Source organism: Pygocentrus nattereri, chromosome 5 (genome assembly GCF_015220715.1).
Source record: "Pygocentrus nattereri isolate fPygNat1 chromosome 5, fPygNat1.pri, whole genome shotgun sequence".
Classification (NCBI taxonomy): domain Eukaryota; kingdom Metazoa; phylum Chordata; class Actinopteri; order Characiformes; family Serrasalmidae; genus Pygocentrus; species Pygocentrus nattereri.
In genome coordinates, this window is record NC_051215.1 from 24,380,191 (window position 1) to 24,390,919 (window position 10,729).

Here is a 10,729-nt window from a genome sequence, read left to right on the forward strand (position 1 = left end):
TGGGTGTTTTATATTAACATTTTTTATCTTCGATTTTTTATCTTTAGTTTTATATAATGTCTACACAGTAATAAGTAATGGACTGTAAACCTTGTTAAGAAATTGTTTATTGATTCTCTTGTTACTCTTTCTTAATTCTTGTTAATCTTATCTTATCTTATCTTATCTTATCTTATCTTATCTTATCTTATCTTATCTTATCACTGAGACCCCCACAATACTGAATGTGACTGGGAATACTTGAGATTGTGAGAAGCAGGAACTAGAACCAGCTTCCAAGACTGAACTTTGGAGGTGTGTCTGCAGATTCTTTGAGGAACTGAAAGTGAGTCTTCTGAAAAGAATGGAAGCTGGAATAAAGGGAAAGAGTGACCCACTGACCACTCAAAATAATTCATATTTTAAGCCTTTGAGGCCTCCGGGTAATTTTATGTTAAATATGTCTTTCCTGACTTTCCTTCTTACTCTGAAAAATGGACAGCTTGCTCTTTACATTGTCTTGATTGAGTTGTTGCGTCCACACTTTGCCACAAAGTGTTTGAATTTGCCGTTGTTTTGTCTCTGCTTGGTCTGGCGTCTGGCGTGGCAGTACAGTCCTCCTGCGTTGAATGATTACCAAACACATATATGACTGAGTCTCAAAGTCAGTGACTTCCGAGTCAGTACAAAATTTGATTCATTTTGCTTTCTTGGTTATTTTTGAGAGCAGTATTGCTTTAGTGTTCCAGTTTGGGTTGACATGTCCATTTCACTGATTGGTATGAACTGAAAATGCACAGATTTTTAGAGTAGCAGAACAATAAACTAACTGGAAAGTCTACATGTTGTGGCTGCTCTCCAACAAAGCTAGAAACAGGTGAACGAAGAAACTTACCTACCATACCTAGGTAGGTAGGTTTCAAGGCAGTGTCTCGCTCTTATCAATAGGGTCCTACCCTGATTATGCAGTATTGTTAGGAGTGCTCTACCATGAGGGAGCAGTAAATTATCTCTAACCCAACCCAGTGTAATCCTGCCCTCTGACACATCACCTTTTGTCTGAGAGTGCTGCGCCTCCCCCATCTAACCAACAAGTGTTCATTAGACCGGACCCAATGAGACATGGAGAGCAGAATGGATAGAGAAATTGAGAGATTAGAGCAGTACGAATAATATGTTGCATTTATTTGTGCATTGAAATTGCAATATGATCACATGCTTGAATTGAGTAAAGGATTCATTTTATTGCTTATTTTCTCTCTGATTTATTCAGTACTCAGTCACACTATTTAGAGAGGCTTTTCTCAGTTGTGTACAGTGTATTTTGACTTTGCATTTTAAATATGAATGAAAGAACATGTATTCATAAGCCTAAACAAAGATATGTCTAAAAAAACACTCTGACACCATAATAGAATAACACAGTAAAAATGTCCCTTTAAATTTAATTGTGTCAAATGTGCAACTGAATTAAATATGTTAACATAATTACGCTGTGTAAGGACTTAATTAACTTACTTAAGTACATTTAACATATCTTATTTGCGTGTACACATTTGAATTACGTAAATTAAACACCTTTTTTGTGCATTAGTACCTTTTTGCAATGCAGTGGCTGGCAATTACAGCTTTGAGGTACCTACAGTAAAGCATAAGTAGTGTCTTTGCAGCATTGTGGCTCAAATAAACCATATTCAGTTCCCCAGAGTTATGAGGGGACACGAGCATCTCGTCGATCCCGTAGGAAGGCGAAAGACCATCCTGTCTTCGTTTTGGACAATGAGAGCTCAGGTAAACGCCTTTGGTTCACCCGGCTTGAGTAATGCTGCAGGGAAGAGCGACCTGCAGCACAAGACGTGGTGAGACGGAAGGAACCTGCAGATAACCCTTACTATGGTACTCAGTTTGTTCTCAAGCCACTGTGAGCTTCCCATAGGTCGAGTGAGCCTTGGAAGAGGCCGAGAGGGTTCTGTGTCTGTGTGTTCCTCTAGGTTGGAGCAGCTGTCCCCAGCCCAAGATCCTAATCCCGTGGCCACACTCTGCAGCAAGCCTGATCCTGTGGCTGCACCCAGCGGCACACCCGTGCTCTGGACCCGCTGGCCATCGGCGCGCCTCCGTGGACATCGCTGCAGGCTTGCCTGCCTCCGTGGACATCGCTGCAGGCTCACCTGCCTCTGTGGATGTTGCAGTTCCTTTGTTCCCGCCCGTCCCACCCTTGTCTGTGTCTGCTGTTATCCATGGGCCTCCTGTTCCTCCTGTGTCTGCCCCCCGTGGGTCTCCTGTTTCTCCTGTTTCTGCTTCTGTGTCCTCAGGTTTTTCTGTCCCTTTGTTTTTGCCTTCCTCTGTTCCTGGTGTTGTCTTGTTCCCGTTTGTTGTGTCTGTGCCCATTTCTGTTCCTGTGGTGGTTCCTGTTCCTGTCTCTGCTTTCGTTTCTGTTCCAGTGTCTGTCTGTGTGTCCGATTCTGTGCCTGTGTCCATCTTGGTTCCTGTTCCCCTCTAATTTGCATGGTATGTTACGTTCTTGTTTCCCTCCTCCTGTTGTGCCTCCAGTCATCTCTCATTAGGTATCGTTTTGTGTTGTGCCTCCTTGTCCTCCCTCTGTGTTTCGTCCTCGTTCTGTTCAGGTTTGGTCTATTCCGGTGTCTGGTGCTGTCTTGTCTGTTCCCACTCCTGTTTCTTTGTCTGTGTTCTCTGTTCCTCGTGTTCCTGCTTCTATGCCCATTCCTGCTTCTGTGCCAGTTCATGTTGCTGCTCCTGTTGTCCCGTGTTCTGTTCCTGCTCTCATTCTGTATTCTGTTCCTGTTTCTGTTCCTGCTCCTGTTTCTATTCCCGTGATTCCTGTCGTTCCTGCTTCTGTGCCTCTTCCGTTCTCCATTCCTACCGCTTCTGAGCCACGGACCTAGGTGGGGGGATATGTCACGATTGGGTCCTCCCACTCCCATGTACTTTTTGTTTACTTTCTTACCGTCCGCATGCGTTTATGTTCTTAGTCCAGCTCCTTGTTTTCTTAACTCTGCCCCTGATTCGTTTAACCAGTTTCCCACCTGTTCATCATCCCTGTGATTATTTAAACCCTGTGTTTGCCCCTAGTCTTTGTTTGATGTTTGATGTATGTTTGTTGGATGTTTTATTATTCCGGCCTCTGTCTTGTATTTCAGTCTATGTTTATTTTGTAATGTCTGTCCCGCGATATCTCTGTATTGGTTATATGAACCTGGACTGTCATGACCACAACCCTGGATTTGCCTGCAATAAAAGTCACTTAAATTTTAATTTGAAATTTGAAATTTACACAGAATGTAAAAAACAAAAAGCATCTTCAAATTATCTCAAAAACTGAAAATGTGGTATTTTTGTTGTTTTTCAGTTTTTGACATAATTTGAAAATGCTTACTGTCCTTTATATTGTGTGCAAATTTCATGATAAATGTATCAAAAGAAATTACCCAAAATGATTTGGAAAAAAGTCTGATTCCATTGATTTACATTAAAAGTGAAGTATGTTTTTTGCTTCTCCTGTAAAGGTCTCTATTTGGAGGTTTTGATCTGACAACTCTCTCTCTCTCTCTCTCTCTCTCTCTCTCTCTCTCTCTATATATATATATATATATATATATATATATATATATATATATGCAGCTATATTATATGCAACTATATTATGAGTTTCCCCTCACTGTGATCAAGATGTTTGTTTCCAAGGACATTTATGTGCCTCCACTGTGTTCTGTGTAACTTCATAGGCTACATGTCTCTCTCTCTCTCTCTCTCTCTCTCTCTCTTTCTCTGAAAAGATCATATGGTGTAACCCCAGCCCGTCGTAAGCGGACCCACCACATGGATTGGAGCTAAACGTCTGTTTTGGCCGCGCTGGGAGCGTGGGGAAGAGCTGGAGTGTGTAGTGCAGGGATAATGAGAAAGCTCAGGGCTTTACAACAGGCCGGCCACATTAGAAGCTACCTGCTGGGCCTGGATACCGCTGACTAAGGGGATGCTTGAAAAAAAGTCGGGACGTTTGGGCCACTGCCCCCAGTGATTTCAGGGAAAGCTGTGTGGGCCCAACAGACTGCAGGAGGGTGGGAGTTTGTGTGCGTTTGAAGGGGGTCTTCCTGCTGTTTAGGTTTCCTTCTCTGAGCAGCAGTGAGTAGATGACACCCCTGCCAATCTGCAATCCTTCTGTAATGGCCACCTCAACCAAACCCACCCTCCTCCCTCCCCTTTCCTCCCTCCCTTCTCCCCTCTGCTCTCCTCACACACTGAGACATTTTTCCACATTGGCCGGATTAGGAACACTTTCACTTAGATCTATGCGGTCGCCCCCACAGACAAAGAAACACTTGGGGACAGGATTAGTAGGCTTAAAGGGGATTCACATATGTCCAGTTCAAGCAATTGGTATTCAAAGCTTTACACTTTCAAATGCCACCAAGAGAGAGCAAAGGAGTGCAGGGCTTTTCTTTGCATTGCAGCACCTTTATGAGGAACGGTTCCCTTTCTGCTTCTACAATGGCACTCTGAATACACATTTTCACTTTTCTTTTCTTTTTCTTTTTTTGGTGGGGATTTTATTGCCGTGGAACACCAAGAGGAGTATGAGATGAGGGGGCTTTGTATGTGTCTGTGTCCACGATGTTAGATGGAGGATCCACTGCTACCTCACCAAATGACTGTGTTCATCCAGTTTCCTGGTTATCGTTACATGCAAAAATATATTAATGTAAAAATGAGTGTAATGAGGAGTACTGACCATTATACTTCTCCTTTATTCCAGCTTCTGTTCTTTTCAGGAGCCTCACTTTCAGTTCCTCAAAGAATCTGCAGACATGCCTACAAAGCTCAGTCTTAGAAGCTGGTTGATGATTTTCTGAAGTAATCAAACCCATTCAGTGGTGTTGAGGTCTGGGCTCTGGGGTGGTCAGTCCATTGTTCAGCTTCTTTGTTTGATGTGTCCGTCTCCTTTTCTCAGTGAGGTTCTTCTTGATCAGCTACACATCCTTTCAGACCCACAGTGCTGAGTGGTCTTCTCACAGTGGAAGGATGGAGAGAAACACCTGTGGATGTTTTCAGATCTGAAGCAGCTTGATTTTCTCCTCTCTCTCAAAGATGGAAGCTTTAAGTGCTGTTTATCTGATGGGGGCAGTTTTGGTGTTGACCATATCTTCCAGGTGCTTGTTAGGAGGCCCATTTTCTCTACAACTTTTAATGAGTTGTTGAAACTCCAGTTTTGAAAACTCTTGTTTATACACTCTGACTTTCTCCTCCCTAATGCAGGCAGATTATCTCATATCTAATCACCTCAGAAACAGCTACTGAAAATAAATAGTGGCTGTTTTGAGTGGAAATTGACGTGTGGTCTGAAACTTTTGCACAGCAAAGTGCATTTTCTATTTATTTGTATCTTGTACATCAATATATATACATATATATATATATATTGCAGCCAAACAGAATCGAAGAATCGAAGCAACTACTCATTTCAGTAAGATGCTAACTGTTGTAAGTACGTTTTTCTTTTAGTAAAGTCACTTGATGAGTGCTTTAAGTCTTCTAAAGATCAAGTAATAATAGATTGAACATAAAAATGGAAAGTCAGATCTCTAGTTCTGACTGCACAAGTGCAAAACCCTCTTGTTGAATTAATAATGTAAAATACTTGTAACTTTAAGCTTTTAAATGGTCAGGTCCCCCCAGCAGACCCAAGGTTTTATTACACACCTCTATAACATAAGAATAGCTCAGCCACTTGGCATTAAAGTCTCTGTAGTTTCTGAATAAGAAGCCTTAGTATGTAACAAGCCTGGGGTCAAACAAGTTTAGCGCAAGATGATGATAGAGATTTTTTTTTTTCAGATACTGAACCAATTTTCTCACAGTCTGAACTCTATGAGGTCAACACTATGAAGTCTCTATGAAGCCAAACAGCTGTTTGTATTATATGTGTTTAGATAATACATAATTATTGTTTATGTGTGTGTGTGTGTGTGTGTGTGTGTGTGTGTGCATTTTCTATGTATTTCTATGTATTTTATTATTTACTGACTTTATTTTATTGATAAAATAAAGCACAAAACATAAAGGCCACATTTTATATTGGATTTATTACCCCAATGTGTTAAATTCAGCAAATGAGCAGCGAATGTGTGCAGTGAAATGTGCAGATGTGCCAACTTAGTTTTGAACATGAACTTTATTTGAACTTTTGCACACGACTGTAAAATGGATTTTGTTTGATCAAAAAATATTATTTTTTAATTTTTAAAACATTAACATTACTACTATCTATCTACTAACATTAATAATAGCAGTAGTAATATAAAAAAAAATGATGATGATGATGATGATAATGATAATAGTAATAATAATAATAATAATAATAATAATAATAGCCATTGTCGTTATTTGAGGGTGGATATTGTGCTCTAGTGATAGTCAGAGCTCCTCAGCTCTTCACTCAGTGATAATCAGATCATCCTCTCCGTGTAAATGGGTCTCTTACTATGCTGTTTGTCCTACCTGTAATCCGGGAAGCCCCGTCCACCACGAGCGTGAGAATGTGAATAACTAGCCAATCACAGTGCACTGGGCAGGGCTTGCCTGAATAACGGTGGGAAAAAAATAACGTCGCTCAACCTCAGGAAGGAGAAAGAACTGAGAACTAACGATGTAAAGCTGAGATCAGATCAGATCAGATCAGATCAGATCAGATCAGGTCAAGTCAGGTCAGGTCCAGTCAGATCAGATCAGATCAGATCAGATCAGATCAGATCACAGATCACAGATCAGATCAGATCACAGATCAGATCAGATTAGATGAGATCAGGTCAGATCAGATCACATTAGATCACATTAGATCAGATAAGATCACAGATCAGATCACAGATCAGATCACAGATCAGAGCAGAACACATTAGATCAGATCAGATTAGATCAGAACACATTAGATCAGATCAGATTAGATCAGATCACATTAGATCAGATCAGATCACAGATCAGATCACAGATCAGAGCAGAACACATTAGATCAGATCAGATTAGATCAGATCAGATTAGATCAGATCACATTAGATCGGATCAGATCACATTAGATCAGATCACATTAGATCAGATAAGATCACAGATCAGATCAGAACACAATAGATCAGATCAGAGTAGATCAGATCACATTAGATCACAGATCAGATCACAGATCAGATCACAGATCAGATCACAGATCAGATCAGAACACATTAGATCAGATCACATTAGATCAGATCACATTAGATCAGATCACATTAGATCGGATCAGATCAGATTAGACCGGATTAGACTGCTGAATAAAACACTCCGACTCATATCAACGAAATAGAGAGATTCAAATTCACACAAACCCTCAGACACCCAGCCTGCGAGCTCACAGACAAGAAGAAGAAGAAGAAGAAGAAGAAGAAGAAGAAGAAGAAGAAGAAGAAGAAGAAGAAGTTTCTCCAAAACGCTGAGAACTGCGATCACACGGGGGCGAATTTCTGCAGTGAATCCAGCAGAAAACAGGTTTCAGTACCAGACTGTGTGAAGTACAAGTCCTCATATCTCCTCACTGAAGATCAAACATCCTAAAAATCATTAAACCGTGAAACTGAGCGCGCTTTGGCTGCGGCTTCACACACAGTTAATAACGGACCTGAACACGTTAGAAAGACATCATTCATAGAATAGCCGCAGTCATTTTAGCGCAATGTCACAAAAAACACTCGGAATTAAACCGACAAACTAATAAGACAAGAAATAAAAACAGAAAAAGAAACAAAAACAATAAAAAAATACATAAAAAATTAAAACATCTTACTATTAATTGTTTTTATTTACACGCAGAATGTCAACAAAGGAGAGAATAAATGAGCAAAAAAGGATAAAAAAGCCATTTCATAAAATGAATAATGAACAATTAACTATGTAAACAACTCATTAACCATTTAGCTCATTCATAACAAATTATTCAAACAATAAACAAACAACTAAATAATTAAATTCATAGATAGACAAACAGACAGACAGACAGACAGATAGATAGATAGATAGATAGAGAGAGAGAGAGAGAGAGAGAGAGAGAGAGAGAGAGAGAGAGAGAAAGAGAGACAGAGAGACAGAGAGAGAGAGGGAGAGAGAAAGAGAGAGAGATAAATAGATAGAGAGACAGACAGACAGACAAAGATAGATAGATAGATAGATAGATAGATAGATAGATAGATAGATAGATAGATAGATAGATAGATAGAGGGTGAGAGAGAAAAAGAGAGACAGAGAGAGAGAGGGAGAGAGAAAGAGAGAGATAAATAGAGAGACAGACAGACAGACAAAGATAGATAGATAGATAGATAGATAGATAGATAGATAGATAGATAGATAGAGAGAGAGAAAGAGAGACAGAGAGACAGAGAGAGAGAGGGAGAGAGAAAGAGAGAGAGATAAATAGATAGAGAGACAGACAGACAAAGATAGATAGATAGATAGATAGATAGATAGATAGATAGATAGATAGATAGATAGATAGAGAGAGAGAGAGAGGGTGAGAGAGAAAAAGAGAGACAAAGAGACAGAGAGAGAGAGGGAGAGAGAAAGAGAGAGAGAGATAAATAGATAGACAGACAGACAAACAGATAGAGAGATAGATAGATAGAGAGAGAGAGTGAGAGAGAGAGAGAGAGAGAGAGAGAGAGAGAGAGAGAGAGAGAGAGACAGAGAGAGAGAGAGATGTGAAAAGGCGCGTGACCGGTCCGTCCTAAAAGTCTGAAGAAGTCGTCTTGGCTTCAGTGGTCTGAAGCCCCCCAGGCCCCCCACCCCCCCTCAATCTCGCACCCCCCCACCTCCTCCACGGGGGCATCCCAATGAATATGAAAAGCCGCTCCTCCGGTCAGTGGGCCAGCGCGCGCTATAAAAACAGCGCGCGCTGCTGCTGCTTCACTACACGGAGCCATGAGCAGCACGAGGACAGAGAGAGAGTCAGGAGGAGCGCGAGAGTGAACAACAGAGGAAAGTGAGAGAAAGAGAGAGAGAGAGAGAACTGAGCAGAGAGAGAGAGAAAGAACTGTGCAGAGAGAGAGAAAGAGAGAGAAAGAACTGTGCAGAGAGAGAGAGAAAGAGAGAGAAAGAACTGTGCAGAGAGAGAGAAAGAGAAAGAACTGTGCAGAGAGAGAGAAAGAGAGAGAAAGAACTGTGCAGAGAGAGAAAGGAAGACAAAAACCGGAGAGACAAAATCAGGTGACAGAGCGCGAGACAAGGCTTTTTTTAAACAGAGCTCCAGCCGCGAGCCTCCTCCTACCCCTGCGATAAAAATGAGCTCGGACTCGAGCAGAGCCTCGTCGCCCGACATGGACGCAGCGTACGCGCGCGCCCGCGACTCCCGACCTCCGGTCTCCTCCACGCAGGGCGCGTGCACGACAACGGCCGATCATCACCAGCAGCACACGCACCATCACCATCAGCACCAGGCGCGCGCGCCCTTGACTCCGGGCTCGGCCGCGAGTGCGGCCAAGTACCGGCTGAAGAAGCAGGCGAGCGAGGAGGAGATCCAGCAGCTGCGCCTGAAGATCAACGGGCGCGAGCGCAAGCGCATGCACGACCTGAACCTGGCCATGGACGGCCTGCGCGAGGTCATGCCGTACGCGCACGGGCCCTCCGTGCGCAAGCTCTCCAAGATCGCCACGCTGTTGCTCGCGCGCAACTACATCCTCATGCTGAGCAGCTCGCTCGACGAGATGAAGCGCCTCGTGGCCGAGCTCTACGGCGGCGGAGGCGGCGGCGGGGGCGCGCACGGGCCCTTCCACTGCGCCGGCGCGCACCCGCTGCTGGCCGCCGCCAGCGCGCTTGCGCCCCCTCCGCCCGCCTCGGCCGCCACTGCGCTCGGGCTGTCGTCCATCCGCGCGGCACACTCGCTGATGAAGAGCGCGCCTCCTCCCCCTCCTCCTCCGCCACCGCCTCCTCCTCACCACCACCATCACCCGTCCGCTCCTGCGGCTCCCACCGCGCTCCACGGCGCCTTCCAGCACTGGGCGGGCCTGCCGTGCCCGTGCACCATCTGCCAGACACCGCCTCCTCATAGCGCGCCTCCTCCTGCTCCTCCTCACCTCGCCATCACCTCCACCGGACTGTCCCGGCTGGCCGCCGAGAGCAAAGAGGCCCTCAAGTGACCTGCAGGACAAGGAAAGAAGTGAACACGTGCATGATGTGTCGACTTGTTTACTTTGTTGTTTGTTTGTTTGTTCTTTCGTTCGTTCGTTTGTTTTTTTTTCTCCTCCTCTCGCCGAGCTCCCTTGTAAACGAGGATTGCGTCACAGTCGCCGCGAGGTAAAACTGCTTTATGCTTATTTGCTGTAAATAGAGTCCACTGTAAATAATCTGCGGGGCATCGCGAGACGCCGTGTACATAACTATAAAAGGATGGCTCGCGCACAGCAAAATAGTGCTGGATTAACTCTTATGGAGGGTCCCCAGAGCCGGATTAAGGCTAGAAATTGGATTTCCAATGTTGGCATTGCAGTTTAGTCCAGATTTAATCCATAAATAAGGGATTATGTCCAAGTGAGAAATGGGATTAAAGTTAATTGGGTACAGCTCACTGTAAAAAAGATACAATGTTTTAATAAAGTTAAATAATAAAGTTACAGAAACCACAGATTATTATTATCTCCTTTTTAAAATTAAAACACTGGATCGTTTTTACAGCGTTGGATCCAAACGCAACTGCTGGCTATAATCCATGAATGTTAGTGTTAAT

The 10,729-nt window shown here is 43.3% G+C and overlaps 1 protein-coding gene across 1 annotated transcript in view; it reads left to right on the plus strand.

Moving 5' to 3' along the window:
• Positions 1–9,101: 9,101 nt before the first annotated feature.
• The window catches only part of olig3 (oligodendrocyte transcription factor 3), a 2,671-nt gene continuing 1,043 nt past the window's right edge, over positions 9,102–10,729 (plus strand). Inside the window, exon 1 of the mRNA XM_037538846.1 lies at positions 9,102–10,729. This exon is cut by the window's right edge and continues 1,043 nt beyond it. Coding sequence (XP_037394743.1) covers positions 9,288–10,142 — 855 coding nt within the window. The 5' untranslated portion in view covers positions 9,102–9,287 and the 3' untranslated portion in view covers positions 10,143–10,729.